Source organism: Astatotilapia calliptera, chromosome 13 (assembly GCF_964374335.1).
Source record: "Astatotilapia calliptera chromosome 13, fAstCal68.1, whole genome shotgun sequence".
NCBI lineage: Eukaryota > Metazoa > Chordata > Actinopteri > Cichliformes > Cichlidae > Astatotilapia > Astatotilapia calliptera.
Window position 1 is genome coordinate 5,657,297 of NC_137434.1, and position 18,432 is coordinate 5,675,728.

General features: G+C 41.0%; 1 protein-coding gene and 2 long non-coding RNA genes across 3 annotated transcripts; all 3 read right to left on the minus strand.

Annotated features, from left to right (window-relative positions):
• Window positions 1-3,205: 3,205 nt before the first annotated feature.
• Window positions 3,206-6,479, minus strand: LOC113035381 (tumor-associated calcium signal transducer 2-like). Its single transcript, XM_026190921.2, has 8 exons — window positions 6,229-6,479; window positions 5,046-5,251; window positions 4,500-4,607; window positions 4,143-4,404; window positions 3,988-4,053; window positions 3,833-3,896; window positions 3,643-3,741; window positions 3,206-3,552 (listed from the first exon to the last, which is right to left on the minus strand). Exons 2-8 carry the CDS (start codon window positions 5,104-5,106, stop codon window positions 3,292-3,294), a joined length of 921 nt encoding a protein of 306 aa, XP_026046706.2. The 5' UTR covers window positions 5,107-5,251; window positions 6,229-6,479; the 3' UTR covers window positions 3,206-3,291.
• A 698-nt stretch (window positions 6,480-7,177) lies between these two features.
• Window positions 7,178-14,461, minus strand: LOC145419700 (uncharacterized). Its single transcript, XR_013901024.1, has 2 exons — window positions 14,108-14,461; window positions 7,178-7,788 (listed from the first exon to the last, which is right to left on the minus strand). It is a non-coding gene; the product is annotated as an uncharacterized LOC145419700 (long non-coding RNA).
• A 570-nt stretch (window positions 14,462-15,031) lies between these two features.
• LOC113035312 (uncharacterized) lies at window positions 15,032-16,066 on the minus strand. Its single transcript, XR_003274337.2, has 2 exons — window positions 15,903-16,066; window positions 15,032-15,788 (listed from the first exon to the last, which is right to left on the minus strand). It is a non-coding gene; the product is annotated as an uncharacterized LOC113035312 (long non-coding RNA).
• Between the last annotated feature and the right edge of the window lie 2,366 nt (window positions 16,067-18,432).

The following is an 18,432-nucleotide window of genomic DNA, read 5'->3' on the forward strand; positions in this document are numbered from 1 at the left end:
CATGTGATTGGCTGATTAGATATTTGCATTAACAAGCAGTTGATGCATGCACACTTCCTTTAAAAATAAGAGAGAGAATGTTTTTTTGTTGTTGTTGTTTTTTCCATCTGTCCCGTTTCGTTCTTTAGCCGTCAGAATTGTTGTCTGAAGGTCAACAAAGATACCCAACGGATTTACAAATGGATCATCACGGCTTTGCCATATTGGTCCATTTGATCGACCTTTTTGTTATTATTATTTATTTTATTTTATTTTTATTTTCAGTTGTTACAGACGGGACAGACATGGCTGGGGGATAAGAAAGGTAAAAAAGAAAGATGAAGGAAAAGAAAAACAGAGGGGAAGAGGGACAGTGAGAAAAGACACTTAAAAAAATCTCCCGGATCAACTGTTGAGAGAAAAAAAAAGAGAAAACAAAAAAGAGAGCAGCATAATAAACCCAACACCATCACATCAATCTAGCTATGTGTAAAAAACAGTAAATACTAAATATTGAATGTTGTTGTGCAGCACGTAGGACCAACAGCGCACAATGTGCTTTGAGGTAGCAGCCAAGAAAGGTATGGTTTGTGTCTATGAACAGTGCACACCTGTGTGGATGAGCGCGCTTGTATTCAAAAGGTTTCTCCATGTAACGATCTGCTAGCCGGTGTGGGGGGCCATGGCCCCGTCCCCCAGGGCATGAAGCATGCATGGAGTACATCCAGGCCCCAGACATCCAGAGGCCCCAGAGTGTGAGAGCCCAAGGAGGACCACCAGAGGGGCATCCGTGCCACCCTTCTGGGAAGAGCAAAGGAGAGCCCCTGACGAAGGGTCACCAAGCAGCTACGGAGCAGAAGCCAGAGGGGGCTGCAGTGGCGTGCCCATGGGCTCTGCCGGCAGCCAGCTGTGCCAGAGTGAACCGAGCCGCAGGCCCAGAGGGCCCCCCAACCGAGTCACGGCGCCCGGGCCCATGTTTTACGGTGAGCCGGTACATACCTGAGCGCCCAGCCCTGGACACCAAGAACCACCAACACACCGACGCCTGAGGGCATCAGCCACTGGCAGGGAGTGTGGTGAGGGCAGAAAGGCCTCCATAATTTGGAGGGCCTGAGAGAGAATGGTTCATTTTATTTTCTAGTGGGAACACACATGAACACAAACCATAAACATACCCGAAATCACAGACTCACACATACCTTTGTACATTCATTTCATTACCTCAGCTACTTTTTGCACAACCCACTGTCATTGTTGCATGTTTCTATTGCACCGACTAGTGTATGCATCGTTCTGTTGCACAGTTTTTGGTTTTTTTTTTGCATACTTGCACTTTATGCAGTCCTGTGCTGATTTACTGTTACATGTAGCACCATGGTCTCAGTGGTTGAAATGACAATAAAGCCACTTGAGCTTCTTTTTTAAGTTATATAAAAATAACTACTCATACTTAAAAACGTAGCCTCCTAGCTTACTTTAAGGAAGCTTGTAGGACAAGTTTGGAACTCTGTGTGAAGCCATACAGGCTATTTAATGCATCCAGTCTGGATGCCAATTAGCCAACAGCTAAATTTGGCTTTTTCAGCACCTGCCTGAACAAGCATGCAGCATAGCATAGCATAGCAGATCGTTACATGGAGAAACCTTTGGAATGCAAGCATGCTGATCCACACAGGTATGCACACAGGTGTACACACGGGTATTCACAGACGCGGACTACAGCTTTCTTGGCTGCTGCCTCAAAGCACATTGTGCGCTGTCTATCTTGCGTGCTGCACAATATCGTTTATTATTTAGTATCTACTGATATCTACTGCTAGCTAGTTTATAGTGATGGTGCTGTTTTTTTTATTATGTTGCTCTTTGTTGTTTGCTTTCTCTTCTGTTTTTTTTCTCCATACAGGTGACCCAGGTGTTTTGTTTTTTTTTGTTTGTTTTTTTTTCTTTCTTCCCCCCCTTCTCACCGTCTCTTCTCCCCTTTGGTTTTCTTTCTCTCCCTAAAAAAAAAAAAAAAAAAAAAAAGAACAAGGCACAACTTGCTATTGCAATAAACTATAATCTAATTGTCCACACCTAACTCCTCTTGCACTTAATCTATAATAAAATGATGACAGAAAAATGTTATAGCCCTGCCTTTAGTAGCCTCACACAGCTCCTGCTGTTTCCTCCTCAGGTCCTTACCAGGCATGTCTGCACAATGTTATATCATGAGTAATATTTTTTTAAATCCAGCTAAATAAAACACACACATGCACACACAGTGACATTTTAGACCTTGTTCAGAATACTGTATATACTATGGGCATCATGGTGCTGATCCAGAATCCTTACATTATTATTTATTACTAGAGCTACAATAATAAAGCAATGAGGAGGGGGAAGTAATAAATATGAAATAATGTATTTATGATGATTCCATTTGTTTCACTATCCACTCTGTGCAGGGCAAAGCTTATTACATGTTTAAACTGTAGAGATACAATCATTTTACTGCTGTAAAATCCAACTTTTGTCTTATTTAAAATATAAATCTAATATAATCTGCTTCTTAATGTATGTTCTTTAAAATACAGCTTGTGTTTTTTAATATATTATAATAATTATTATGTGGACATGCATATTAGATCGTTTTTTAGTGAAATATAATCCCTCCAGAAAGGCCGGAAAAGCCCGGAAACTTACTTTAAAACTAAATATGTTCTAAATACTTTAAAACTAAATATGTTCCCTAAAACGGTGACAGAGCTACAGACCCATGACAGCCTTGCACAGGTAGCCAGCAGCTATGACCAGCACTACCTGTGCAGTTAATAAAAGGACAGGTAATGTTTGTTGCGCTGTTGCACACACAGCACGCTCGTTTGTTTCAGTTCGTCATTTGACACAAGACAACTTACCAACGTGTACGTAATAAGCTAATACTCCTGGGTGCTACACACTACAGTGCACGCTGTACACCTACTTACTGGGTTTGTCGCATCAGTCTGTGTCTCTGAGTTAACTTGTGTTTCTCCTACAGCTTCGGACCGCAAAAAATGCGCGTGCTCTTTGTGAGCTCGTTCCCGGCTCGTAACCAGCGCGTTCTGCCGTCAAGGGCGATCATTGGTTAAATGTGATCATGTGACTGATGCAAGCCAGATCCTTTTATTTAGCAAAACTGTGATTAATAGTTAAATATTATTGTTGAGGGGCACAGACAAGACTCCGCACGCACACACACATAAAATAAATAAATAAAAAAAATTTAAAAGTTGCCTCAACAAAAGGGCACTTTGGGCACTCATCAGGAAAGGGGCGGGTGCTCAAGCCCCTCTAGCCCCCCCCCTCTGCACGTGCCTGCTCTACAAATACACTCGCCACAGCAATCACAGCAATCACAGCCAGCAGGCCAGCAATCACAGCCAGCACCACCACCACGATGACGGCGATGATCCCACCTGTCAGGTGCTTCATGGTCATGGTCGGGGGCTCCTCGTCCACATAGTACACGATGATCTTCTCCATCATCAGAGTCTGCCCACCCACAGAAGCAGTAAAGTTTTTCTGCTCAGTAAACAGTGGCAGCGCCTTCACCTGCAGAAAGTCACATGAAATGATGAAGTTAGCCAGTGGGTCCATTATACAAAACGTGCACACACACACAAACACACAGGTTGTACATACGTCTTTCTCCATGTAGTAGGCCATTCTGGACAGGTCACTGATGCGCTCTCCTTTTGGCTTAGTCACATCAACCACAATCATGCGAGCGTCTGGGTCATACTGTAGAATGACAGGATGTTAGTTAGCATGGCAGTGGTGCTTTTTGCTTTGTTCTAAATTACAAACAGTTTTTTGTTGGACTGTCACTCACCTGAATCTCCTTCACCAGGCTGGAGTCAAGTTTGTAACGGCTGTTAAGTTCATTTGCAATAGCACTGTTTTAAAAAAGACATTAGGATGGTGAGATCTGGAAATGTCAGCCTCAGCATGTTTCTTAACTTTTAATAAGGGCTGAAGTGGACTTACGCCTTCAAATTGTCTTTATTCACGTTGGTGGGCCCCTCCTTGTGTGTCAGCTGAAGACGGACCCAGCTGGAAGAGGGAAAAATAAAATAAAGAAATGTTGAATACTTGAACTATTCATCCTCACAGCAATCCTTCACTATAGTGAAATCACTTACTTGGTCTCCACCAGCTTCTCACACTTGAGGGTCTGGTCTCCCTTGTCAGTCCGACGGACTCCAGCGCTGTTGACGCACCAGCACACATTTGTGTTGTTGCACTGCTTGGCCTTGAATTTGCCGTCATTCTCACATTCAGGGTCATAGATGCCATCGTTGTCCACAATGGCGGTCTCATGTTGCTTTCTTCCAATACTGCGAGTGCTCAGGCCCCTTCTAGCTCTGTACATTTCAGCTTTCATCAAGAAGCACTTGGGGACCACTGAGGGGGGAACAAAGTGCACACCATGAGCAGGCTGGAGTGTCAAACAGAGGACATGAAACAGGAAGGAGCCCCTTTACCACTTCTAAACTTACATGCTGTGCAGTCTAAGGGCTGTTTTGTACCATTACCAATCAGAAGAGTACATAAACATGGGGGTCCGTCGCACGTAGCCCACTTCATAGTGGCACATGTTGTTGGACCTAAAGAGGAAAAAACACCACCACACTAGCAGGTTATTAACAGGAACTCAAATACATAACCACATTACTATACTGTGACTGTACAGTATAGTTAGTATTATATAAGAATGAATAAGAATATAAGAATGAATCTTTTGGGTGCTAGTCCCAACACAGAGGAAGAAACCTTCCCCACCACCAACAAAACTAGCTAGTGTAACATTAAAAACAGCTTTTTGGTTCAACTCTGGTGGCCAATTACAATATTTGATCAAATAAAACAAGCAAAACTACATCTCATAGAAAGATAATTTATCTATGTCTTAAATAAAGGTGCTCTGAACTTTTAAAATGCGTTGGGGGGGGGGTTCGTTTTTGTGAAAATTTCCATTAAATCTACTCAAACTGAGCTGTGGCTTCTTTTTAGAATCAAGTTTGTATCAAATTTAAACTACTTACAGCTCTGAGCTGAGGCTCCGACCGCGAGAGCGGCCAGAACAGCAAAAACCCACACTTTCATGATCAAAGGCGAAGAAAGAAGTCTTCGTTTGTCCGCTTCCTATGCGTCCGTCTCCTGCAGAGTCCGAACGAAGAATTCAGTCGAGGCTCCGGTGGGCGTAAGTTCGTTCAAACGAAAGTCTTCAGGAGAACGCAGCGCGGTGGTTCTACAGTATGAACGGAAGTGTACTTGATGACATCACAGCTTAGCTTAGTTTTTAATGCCATCCCCCCTTAATTTAACTGTGATTAATATTTGCAATGGAAAGTACAACTGGTATGAAAAACATAACACGAAGTAAAAGATTTCTTTAAGAAAAAAAAAGATCATTTATAACGTTTATAAGCACTTTTTCAAAAATTCCCTTTTACATATGATCTCTTTCGCTCTTTCTTCCAGTATGGAAGTTCTTCCAGGATGTAAATCAGTAGTGTTAACTGAAAGATAATTCTCTGTTTTTTATTGAGATGTGAATCTCACCCTGAAAATTTCAGTTGGTACTAAGGAGCCTAAACTGTGACAAGGTAACATCAAGGAAAAATACATGTTGAACCAGCAGCAGCTGTCTGAACCACTGATAAAAGGCAGAACAGATTCATGGTTGTTTACAAGGAAGTCTGACACTACAGCAGCAGAACTCAAGACTAATCAGACCAGAACATTTTAGTGATCTTATGTAAACTATAACCTCGGCTTTCTGTTCTTTGATACCAAGAAGATTTCCCTCACACCATTACACCACTACTGGTAGCCTGAACCATTAAGACGGAAAGGGGCTTTCATGTTGTTCATGCCATATTTGGATCGTACCATCTAGATGTTGCAACAAAATCGAAACTCATCAAACCACATTATTGTGGTGAGCACATGCAAACTGTAACCTTAGTTTACTGTTGTTTGCTAACAGCAGTAGCACCCGGTGCAGCCCATTTGCAATTCATTTAACATGAATTCAGAGACACTCTTCTGCATAACGTGTTTGTAACGAGTGGTTAATTGCGTTACTGTTGCCTTTGTGTCATGTTAAAGCAGTGTGGCCATTCTCCTCTGACATCAGTGTTTTCTCTTAGACCATGTTCTGTCCACCCAAAAGATGTTTGTGTATCAAAATCCCAGTAGATCAACCGTTTCCAGAATACTCACCTGCCTGGCATTAACAACTATGCAAGGTCCCAAATCAATTAAATTAAACCTTTCTTTCCCATTCTGATGCTTGGCTTGAACTCCAGCAGCTCGTGTCATGGTGAGCTGTGCGGCAAGCAAGGGTTGGAACAAATGCAGGACTCTGAGACACAAACTTTAAAATGAACTAAAAACAAAGCAGATGAAGGAAACAAAATAAAGACAAATTAGAACTAACAACTGCAGAGACTTGAGACCATGGAACTACAACACACAGCTAACGTGGAGGATGTGACAACAAGCAGGGAGACTGAAGACTTAAATACACAGGCAGGATAACGAGGGGACTGGAACAGGTGGTTACACAACTGGGACTAATCAGAGCTGACAAGACAGGGAGGAAGCAAAACTAAATACGCTGAACACAGTCTATCAGAATAAAAGAGGAAACAAGAGACACACTCTAAACATAATGAAAGAATGACTAAGAACCCGAGACCCACACCGTAACAGAAACTCGTGATCAAACTTCTGATCAATGATCAAACGAGAACAGAAAACTTCAAGAAAACAAACATAAACCACTCAGAATATAATCTCACCCAGATGAAGTCTAAAACAGAACATGACAGCTTGTCTTGACCATGTCTACATACTGCACTGAGTTCCTGCCATGTGATTGGCTGATTAGATATTTTTATTAGAAAGCAGTTGAACACATGTACTTAAAAACTTGGCTGGATGCATGCACACTTCCTTTAAAAATAAGAGAGAGAATGGTTATTTTATTTTCTAGTAGGAACGCACATTAACACAAACCATAAACATCCGAAATCAGATTTTATCTGATCTTCACTAAGAGACTTTCCTCCTGAGTTACAGCAACCCCAGAATATCCACAAGCCTTTTCTACTCTGTACCAAAATCGATAAACTCAAAGGCTTAAACAGGACCAGAGGACTCAGAAATATGAGGTGAGGAAGGATCGACTTTATTCTGCTTTTATTTTATTCTTTTGTTGGGGGCAAGGCACTGTCATGACTTAGAGTCACCCAGCCTCACGTAAAATAATCGTTATTGCGTTTTACTAATGCACTGATATTTTTATTAAAAATTAATGTCAGCTTGAATATATGAAAGCTTCACTGGAGTGTTACATGTGTCAGTTTGTGACATACTTTGGCAAATACAAGTGTACGTTAACTGTGACCTGCTGTCAAAGTCGTTTTGCATCGAGGTCCACATCCAGCCCACTTTAATCTTAAGTGGGCCGAACCAGAGAAACTCCCCTTTGTCTCAGTATAAAAATGTTTAACCATGCCTTTAATCCCCTTTAATATAAAAAGAAGTGAAATTTCAAGAGTGTTAACATTTAGATGGTAAGGGATTACTTTAAAAAAGCATTTTTTCAATTTCCTTTAAAAATTAAAAAAAAATTGGACAAGGAGGACGAGATGCATGAACAGTTGGGGGCTCCTCATCCACGTAGTAAATGATGATCTTCTCCATCATCAGGTTCTGCCCATCCACAGAAGGAGTAAAGCGTCTGCTCTGGTCAGTAAACAGTGGCAGCATCTTCACCTGCAGAAAGTCACGTGAATTGACGGAGTTAGCCAGTGGGTCCATTATACAAAACGTGCACACACACAAAAAGGTTGTACATATGTCTTTCTCCATGTAGTAGGCCATTCTGGACAGGTCATAAGTGCGATCTCCTTTCACCTTCTTCACATCAACCACAATCATGCGAGCATCTGTATATGTAACCACATTACTATACTGTGACTTAAAGATGTTTAAATTAAAAAAAAAAAACTTTCAGTATTATATAATGTTAGATTTGTGTTCTCATGAGTAAATATATTGATTTATTTTATGTTGGGAGAGACGTTTTTCTGATTGTCATTTTATTTTGAAAGAGATTTTACTTTGGTGATTGTTTTTTTCATTTCCTCTTCCTGTTCCGTGTGTGTGTTCAGTTGGCGCGAACTGCTGCAATGATGTATCGCATTCCCTTCCTGTGTTGCTAACAATAAAAGAAACGGGCAAAGTAATCAACCAAGTGAGTGTATTATTAAGAGAACATGGCCGAAGAAGAAGAAAACTCTTCAAGCTCAACATATAAGGATGAATCTTTCGGCTGCTAGTCCCAACAGAGCGGTACAAACCTTCTAAACCGCCACCCACCAACAAAACTAGCTAGCATAACATTAAAAACAGCTTTTTGGTTCAACTCTGGCGGCTAATTACAATATTTGGTCAAGTAAAAAGCAAAACTACATCGCATATAATCATAATATATCTATGTCTTTACTTTGAAATGTGTTTTTTTTGGGGTGAAAATTTCCATTAAATGTGCATTTCTTTTCAGCAGAATAAAGTTTGTATCAAATTTAAACTGCTTACAGCTCTGATCCGAGGCTGCTACTGCGAGAGCGGCCAGAACAGCAAACATCCACATTGTCATAATCAAACGTGAAGGAGAAAGTTTTCGTCTGTCCGCTTCCTATGCATCTGTCTCCTGCAGAGTCAAAGACCGAATGAAAAATTCCGTCCACGCACCCAACAAGGTTACTTTTCTCTGCACATGTGCGTCCTGGTCAAACCTGTTTTGGACAGGAACCAAAGCACAGGTGAGATGAAGAACCAAGTCCGTATCGTTCTACAATAGGAACTGAGCTGTACTTGATGACATCACAGCTCAGCTTAGTTTTTACTGCCAGCCCCCTTAATTTAACTGTGATTAATATTTGCAATGGAAAAACATTACATTAAGATTTCTTTAAGAAAAAAAATGCGCCTGCCTAGACGATGCAGAATAGATGCTGAGTTTGTTACACATACAGACACTGATAGCAGTGCAGAGTCTATCACTGCTACATGTAACCAGGGTAACCAATTATGCAGTTAAAAGGGACCAGACACTTAAATCTTAGTGAAAGGCCATAAAACTGTCCCAGTTTTCTCAACAGTGGACAGAGTTAATGAGCCTGCGCAGTATCTGTGGCTGTTTTATCATCCAAGGATTTATTACTGTGTCATTCTGTGACGTGAACAGGATGTTTAATTGATGGCGCCACCATGTCACTGGTGCTAGAACTAACTGCCACGTTTCAAAACACTGTCCCTTTGTCATGAACTGACCTTTGCTGCAAATTCAAGTGCAGACTGAAATTAGGGCTGAAAAAATACCTGCTATCACCCTGCGGCAGCAGTCGTGTGGTGTTGTAAGAATGAGGACCCAAAACGTTGGCACTGGCTGTGATGCGAGCGAGCTTTATTGCAGACGGTGTACACAACAAAAACGAGGGAAAAACCAAAACAAAACCTGAACTAGGAACAACTAAAGAACACCTCTCTATGACTTTCATAGAGATAAGGTACCGCTGTACCAGACTCAGTGCCTGAAGAGATGGCTGAGCAGGTTTTGATGATGAATCTACTGGATGACACATTAGTTGACATTGCACAGATCAAACGTTGGACAGCTAAGGATGTCTTATTGTTGCAAGTTCGTGAGTACACCTTAAAAGGCTGGCTTGTTCAGACCGGGGCCTGTTTCAAGCCATATCGACAGAGAAAGCTGGAACTGAGTGTGAGGGATGATTGCGTGCTCTGCTGAGCCCGACTAATTATTCCCACCAAAGACAGAGACAAAATATTGAAACTCCTGCACCAGACTCATACAGGCATGTCGAAGATGAAAGGTTTGGCAAGGTCTTATGTATGGTGGCCTGGGATGGATGAGAACATTGAAATGGAAGTGCAGGCATGTGAGGAGTGTCAGAAACACCACAAGTCTCCACCTACGGCACCATTACACCCTTGCGAATGGCCGGAGTCACCATTGTCCAGGATCCAGGGCCTTTCCTCGGGGAGATATTTCTAATCATAGTGGATGCTCCTTCCAAGTGGATGGACATTTACCCTGTGAAATCCTCTACATCACAGGTGACTATAGAGAAACTGCGACAGAGTTTCGGTGTGTTTGGACCACCTAAAATGTTAGTTTCAGACAATGGAACATGTTTCACAAGTGCTGAGATTGAGTCATTCATGAAGCAGAATGGCATTGACCATGTGAGGTCAGCACCTTTCCATCCTTCTTCCAGTGGGTTGGCTGAGAGGGCGGTCCAGTCCCAGGAGGGGATGAAGAAAGTAAAAGGTGATACCTTGCAAACCAGACTGTCCCAATTTCTGTTCAGTTATCGCATCACACCGCATGCCACTACTGGTTTATCACCTGCAGAGTTGATGATGTCACTGAGACAGCAGATATTTTCAGGAGATATTTATGAATGCTAATTAAAAGATAAAATGATCTTGCAGGCCGACAGGTTAACCCAGAAATGTTTCCAAGTGGAGATCAGGAACCAGCTTATGAGCCTATTGGTGGACTCTGGGACTTACTGAACAATCTTTATCTTGATCTCTATGATATCATTTTTTGGAGGCTGAATGAGCTATTAGATTAAATGGAGGCACGATATGATGAGGACTTTGACACTGACTTTGACAATATCATTGAGAACAATGTAAACATTCTCAATATTAATGTGAGAGACAATAATGCCAATGTTGACCACAATGAACTGCATGATGATCATAATGCTGTTGTTGTTGTTGGCATTGAAAGTGATGATTCTGATGAGGCATTTGAAGACTGTGTGGATGTTCACCAGTACATCCCAGAAGAGGATCCTCAGCCAGCTGTATCCAGGAGGAGGTCTAGAGAGATGGATGAAGAAGATGTGGAACCAAACAAAAGAATCAGATGGAGCGAGGAGTTTTCTGATGATGACTCTGACTTCATCTCTGCTTGTGACACTGATAGCGAGGGCTGTCCTCACGTTGGTAATATTGCTGATGAGGACATCAATCAGCAGGTAACAGAAGAAGAACCGCTGCCTGGTGGATCCACGAAAAGGTCCAGAAAAGAAGATGTAGATGAAGAAGAGCGTAACAGCAAAAAATCCAGGCTTGCAAACTCTGATTCGGGGACTAGCTCAACTGTCTTTTCCTCATCTTTTCCTTGTTTTGATGTAAGAATTCCAGGATCCAGAATTTAAAAATATGTAAATAAGAAAATATTTAAATTGATTTTTTCTGAGCAACACAATCAAACCTCTAAGATGTCACTAGAAGGCTTCAGATCTCTTTCACCTGTGCTGAACAGGTGAATAGAAATAATTTTGCCATCTTTTGTCTGCAATAGAGAGGACAATCCAGGGCCTCTGGGTCTGTTCCACTTATTGTGTGTGAACTGATACATCAGGGCAACATGGGTGTTCCCCTTCCCAGAGGTTTAAGATGTCAAGGCAGTGGACAGTATGATGCGATGGGCTATTGTACCCAGAGGGGTGGAGAAATCCAGGTAGAGTTGGAGGAGAAGAAAGCGACAGAAGCTGCTCGAGAAATAAAGTTTTACCTTGTGAGGAAAGAGCAGAGAAAGAGAAGGATCTGGAGGTGGTAAGCCCACACTCTCTACCCCATTTCAGACTTAAACAGGACCAGCGGACTCAGAAATATGAGGTGAGGAAGGAGCTCCACTACTTTATTCTGCTCTTATTTCATTCTTTTTTTGGGGGCAAGGCACTGTCGTGACTTAGAGTCACCCAGCCTCACGTGTAAAGGTAACGTAAAATAATCGTTATTGCGTTTTTTATTGAAAAATAATGTCAGCTTGAATATAAATAAAGCACGAAAGCTTCACTGGACTGATAGTGCCTCGTTACATGGATCAGTTTGTGACATTGGCAAATACAAGTGCACGTTAACTGTGACCTGCTGTCAAAGTCATTTTGCGTCGAGGTCCACATCCAGCCCACTTTAATCTTAAGTGGGCCGAACCAGCAAAATGCATTTAATCCCCTTTAATATAAAACAAAAGTGCAATTTCAAGACTTTTTCTTCTACACAATAAAGAAATGCTGCTCAGAAAATGTTTTCCCCCCCGTGGACTCCAGTAATCCCCTGTAATCGGCACATTAGTAATACAAACCAGCTAAAGCTACAGGTAGTTGTTAAATACCAGGAGGGGTGAGAAGGGTCGCTCTATAACCTTTTACAAAACCTGCTTTTGAATGAATTAAATTCATAAAATTTGCATCATTTTTACAATCTGGGAGCAAATAAAGTTTGAAAAATACAATGTGGTTTTTTATAGAGGTGGGAAGTACAAATTCTACATTACTGTACTTTCCTTGAGTATTTATCTTTAGGTAATTTTACTTTTACTTCCAACACTTCAGCTTAAATATCTTTACTTTCTGTATGCATTTTTTCCACCTCTGGCTTTCACAGAGGCTTATATGTTGCACTATTTCTTAGAAGGCTGCCACTTATTTTGGTCTTTTTTCCTTTTTCTTTTTGCAGCTAAACAAAGAAGATATAATATGTTCACAAGCCTGTCTCTTTTACTTTGGGCTGTGTAGGGAATATCTGTTTCCATGTTTAGAGTCTTTGTGCTGTGCTAAGCTAATCAAGTACAGCTTGACATGAGACTGGTATTTTTTTTTAAATAAACCTTTTTACTCACAGAAAGTGTAGAGTACGGAAGAGCAGACCAATTAAAAAAAATCAGAGGACATAAAGTTTTAGCAAGACTGAGAGCGTTCGTGGCAACGGACTTCTTATTTGTCATTTGTTAAAGCAGGACTCCCCCTTAAACAAGATTAATATGATTTACACTAGGCGTGCCCATATTGATGTAACTGGAGTCAGCCTCAGTACTGACTGTCCATCCAGAACCTTCTCCTGAGACACAGACAATAGTGTTGCATGCCCTGGAGACAGTCTTAACATTTAGATGGTAATCTGAGCAGAAGAAACGGGATTGTTGGTATTATTCTCATAATTTAGCTCAGCTGTACTCTGAGTCATTTCCCATAAAAATGCTTTGGTGGCGGGAAAACTACATGACATTATGCCAAGAAGATTTTAAACTAAAGCCCTCACCTCAAAACTAACTCACAGTTGAAACTCTGAGTTTAATTTATCAACTATAGTTACATATGTAAAAGGAGCCAATACTTATGTTTCCTGTGATAGGTGTTCATATTAAAAAGGTCAAAGTTTAAAATACTGAAAACCTGAGCAAGTGTATTTGTTGGGTCTGTCTAGCACAGGCCCACTGCTGGAACGAGACAATTTAAAAACACAGCAAAAGCATTGAACACTGCTGATGTTATGAACACTCTACACACAGTCAAGATGCAGAAAAACTGCTCACGGAAACGCTGCACACTCCAGTTATCACAGTTATCATAGTTCTGTTTCCCTCTCTTTGATGAGTTCTCAGCCAGCTCTCGATCTGATAATGTGTAGCTTGCTAATCAGCTCAGAAGAGACCACAACGCAACCTCACACAGGGGTTGCGTGCTTTGCCCACAGTGGCAAAGACCTGCACTTTCATATTCAATTCAGCTTCTCCATCAAGTAGTTTTCAGCCGCTTCATACAGGGTTCAGCATATTAGTTGTTTTCGCAGGTGTGCTCTATATCTCAACAACGGCTCATAATAAGACGACAGTCTTTCAAACAGGTCAAGTGCCTCTATGCACATCATTAGTTAAAATATTTACCTATATCACTTCACCTCATATGTCATTGTACTGAATTTGAGCAACCCTAAGCTTAATGCAGATGACTTTTAACAACTGACACAGACGTACACAAACAACACAAACAGGCCTATAACTTTCCCCAGCCTGCGTGAACCCGCACGGCCGTTGAGCTCCTGGACTCGCGTGTACCCGCGCAGTCACTGAGCTGCACCTGCCTGCGTGAAACCGCACGGCATAGGCGTTGCTCTCTTTCCTTTATAAGCCTGCGATTAACCGCACGGCTCAGGTCCGCGTGAACCCGCGCAGCTACAGCGCTCTTCTTTGTACAGTACTTACTTGGTGCTGTTCTTGCATTAATCTCGAATCCCGTCAATCACCATCCAGCGAGGAGAAAAAACAGACAGCTAATCCACCGGCCCGATGACAAATTCTCACGTCTCGGGACTTTACTACAGGAACTTCTATACGTCCTGGCTGACGTCTTTCGGCGTGTCTCTTTTTCCCCTCGGTGGATGTCAATTCTAGGGATCCGGCATCGAAGGACCAATTAATGTTGGGTCTGTCTAGCACAGGCCCACTGCTGGAACGAGACAATTTAAAAACACAGCAAAAGCACTGAACACCAAGTAGGCAAAGTTCTTCTTGTTACTCATGCATGAGGGAGACCTGCTTGGAGCCAAGTGTCGTTGCACCACTTGACCTCCGTCAGACTCTCAGCCAGGTTCCCCATAGCACTCCTTTTATTGTGGTTACATGAATATGCATAGGGTCATTAACACATAACATCTTACATAGGTATACATGTGAACAAAGAATACTGTGAGTGTGTGTGTGTGTGTGTGTGGGGTCAGAGTGTGACCCCATAAAGACTTCCCTAAACCTGCTGGTCTGGAAGTCCAACAGTTCATCTAAACAAAAGGCACTTAGACTAAAACAGATATAGCTACGTTTATCCTACCATAAGACAATAAGAGAAGGTACGACCTCTCCCATGCTCCCAGAGTGCTCTCTAATGCACACAAAGTTTGCAGACTATCAAGGATCAAACCTCTACCAATCTACAACTAATTATAAAACTCTAAGCATATATGGTTAAATATTTCTAAGCATAAATGACAATCAACAATACAAAACCTAACAGTATTCACAACCAATTTATGTGAGCTGAAAAAACAGAAATTAGTGTGTTTAAAACACTCTAATACTTTCTCCATTTTTTGATTTGCATACCATCAGTGATAGGAGATACCTCCAATTCAATCCAATTCAATTCAGTTTTATTTATATAGCGTAAAATCACAACAACAGTCGCCTCAAGGCGTTTTATATTGTACAGTAGACCCTATAATAATAGATACAGAGAAAACCCAACAATCATATGACCCCCTATGAGCAAGCACTTTGGTGACAGTGGGAAGAAAAAACTCCCTTTTAACAGGAAGAAACCTCCAGCAGAACCAGGCTCTGGGAAGGGCGGGGCCATCTGCTGCGACCGGTTGGGGTGAGAGAAGGAAGACAGGATAAAGACATGCTGTGGAAGAGAGACAGCGATTAATAACAAGTGTGATTCAATGCAGAGAGGTCTATTAAAACATAGTGAGTGAGAAAGGTGACTGAAAGGGAAAAACTCAGTGCATCATGGGAATTCCCCAGCAGCCTATGACTATTGCAGCATAACTAAGGGAGGATTCAGGGTCACCTGGTCCAGCCCTAACTATATGCTTTAGCAAAAAGGAAAGTTTTAAGCCTAATCTTAAAAGTAGAGATAGTGTCTGTCTCCCGAATCCAAACTGGAAGCTGGTTCTGTCAAGGTTGGCTGAAAAAGAAGCCAAACGCTGGACTTTTAGAATGGAGAAAGTGTGTTTATTTACAGAGAAAACAGTGCCAGTAATCCACAGTGTGTGCTCTCCCAATTCCCCGTGCTGTGATTCCTCTCCGTGATGCGTGGTACTGTTTCGTCCTCCTCAGTGCTGTGTTCAACAGTGTGCTGCTCCCTCCACACGTTTGCGTAATCACCCTGGAAACAAGAGATGCCACGATGAGTGCCGTCCCATCCACCGACAGACAAAACACATTAACCATTCCAACAAGAGAGTAACTGAAAACACGATTATACAAGCTGAGCACTAACTGTATTTCTAGATTAATAATCCTGCGCTGAGTAGAGCTCCTTGATTAGGCAGATCAGCAACAGGTGAGTGATTGTCACAGGTGTGGCTGGCTCCAAGGCAGGGACTCTGCAGGCCTGGTGGGGCAGCAAAGCTGACATAACAACACACAGGGAAATGAGGAACCAGGAGCAGATCGCACCACAACCATAAATAATTAAGAAAGACGAATAAAACTCATAATATTCATTCAACTCAAAAATAACACATGATCCCTGGGTCACAGACTCAGACCCATGACAGGTTCCACAGAAGAGGGGCCTGAAAACTGAAGGCTCTGCCTCCCATTCTACTTTTAAATACTCTGGGAACAACAAGTAGGCCTGCAGAGCGAGAGCGAAGTGCTCTAATAGGGTGATATGGTACTATGAGGTCATTAAGATAAGATGGGGCCTGATTATTTAAGACCTTGTATGTGAGGAGCAGGATTTTGAATTGAATTCTGGATTTAACAGGAAGCCAATGAAGGGAAGCCAAAACAGGAGAAATCTGCTCTCTCTTTCTAGTCCCTGTCAGGACTCTTGCTGCAGCATTTTGGATTAGCTGAAGGCTTTTCAGTGAGTTTTTAGGACTTCCTGATAATAATGAATTACAGTAGTCCAGCCTGGAAGTAATATGATCTGCACCAAGTCCCAGTAATTAAGGAGGTTTTTTAGACCTCAACCAATCAGCAAATAATACCGGCTGACAATATTGCCTGCCATTGTTAGCTATTTGCCATTTTATCGGCGTTGCAATTTATCAAAGTTAAAAAATGGTTTTAAAGTAAAGAAGAGATGAGAAAAACACATTTTAACTATTTTATGAGGGTTGCACAGTCTTGATCACCTTTTTTTGAATAATGGAGACATTTGAACTCTCATTCAGCAGCCTCGCCCAGTTTTAATGCGACTTAAGGAGAGTTCCTGGTATTTAGCCTGTAATGAGGTTGTCCTCTCCACTCACATTAATACAGCATTTTCAAATGCTCAAGACATAAAGACACAGGAATATTTATTTTACTATGTAATGCATGTTACATAGTGTTACACAGTAACATGCATTACAACAAAACAAAAAAACAGCAGACTTCCTTTACTTGACTTCCTTTAATATGTAAAATCAATATTCCGTGGTGTTAATACCAGTGTTTGAAATGCCACAAATACAACTACCCAGCTGCTGAGCAATCGGTGATAAGTGCAAGTGAGTAGTTTAAAAGAAAACATATAACAAAGGTTATAAAAAACGGTTCTAATTTTGTGTGTCCAAATAAATTTTAAAAAGTTGTCTCATATATTGGAATATAGTACTTTTAAATCCCCAAATACTGGTATCCAAAATCCATTAAAAATCCTATAGCTGTCAGCTGTAATTACTTTTAACCTTTAATCATGCAAAGGAAGTAGAAAATATGGCAGTGGAATGGCGAACTGTGTTTCTTTCAGTTTACAACACAAAGAGGATGAACAGGTCAGGAAAATTAAAAAAGAACCTAAAACAAAACCAAAAAACAAATGAATAAATAACAAAAGTGCTTCACTTTTTTCATTTTGTAAATCAGGATTATCAGAGCAGAGCATTGTAATTACCTTAATTTCTTATTACTTCTCTGAAGTCAACAAAAAACTGAAAATTTTGTCATCATAATGCCGAAAATTATAACGTCATCAACAGAAATGATTTTTGCTTTTTGATCTTTAATACCATCAGCCAGTTTGTGCAGCACATGACATTTTTTCAGACGCCAAATAACTGCCAGATCTTACAAGTCCACAAAATCGATTTCTCATTGTGAGACAAAAGACAAATTAATCACACAAAGACCTTTAATCGGGTTTGGGGCGTTTATTTTTAGGTGAAATGAAATATTTGCTTTAAATATAAAACTCAATGTCTTCATTTATGGTAAAACCAGGTTGGAATATTTAGGCATGCTATGTCTTAGAAAGTGTTACGATTACTTTGACATTTCTTTTATTAAGTGAATGCATTAACTATAGGAGATCTAATTTCATGGTATGATGTAGCCATAGTATATTTTTAGGAACTCAACAAAAACATGTTTTTTCTTATTGCAAACGACAGTCCTACTTAGATGGTGAGTCAAGATAACCCCATAGGTTTATTTGTGTTAAATCGACCGTAACAATGATGATGAGTGATGAAAGTAGGCCTGTAAGTAGAGTAAAAAAGGTAACACATGCTCTCTGGTTACAAAAGCCTAGTTACACACCAAAGCTTGACAAACAAACCTGGATGACATTTCACCTCACTCTACATAAGGTAGAAACTGAGGCCACTTGGGTATAACATGGGTGTTTATCTGTACTTAGAGAGCTATAAAATGTCCAAGTTGGATGAAATTCCTCTCTCCTTACCTTTGTATACCTTTGTATGTACTCTTCTTGTTTATCCATTGTCCAAGAAGAGTACAGAATGTTTCTAGAAAAAGTATATTGTTGCATATGCTACTTTAAATAGTTATGTTCCCATAATTTTCTTTTCTTTGCC

Bases quoted from the DNA above. Each gene is read 5' to 3' on its own strand.
- LOC113035381 (XM_026190921.2), bottom strand. From the start codon at position 5,106: ATGAAAGTGTGGGTTTTTGCTGTTCTGGCCGCTCTCGCGGTCGGAGCC. The intron at 4,405-4,499 runs GTAAGTTTAGAA...TTCCCCCCTCAG, and splicing joins GCCCTTAGACTGCACAGCAT to TGGTCCCCAAGTGCTTCTTG. The intron at 3,553-3,642 runs GTATGTACAACC...GACTTTCTGCAG, and splicing joins CCTACTACATGGAGAAAGAC to GTGAAGGCGCTGCCACTGTT.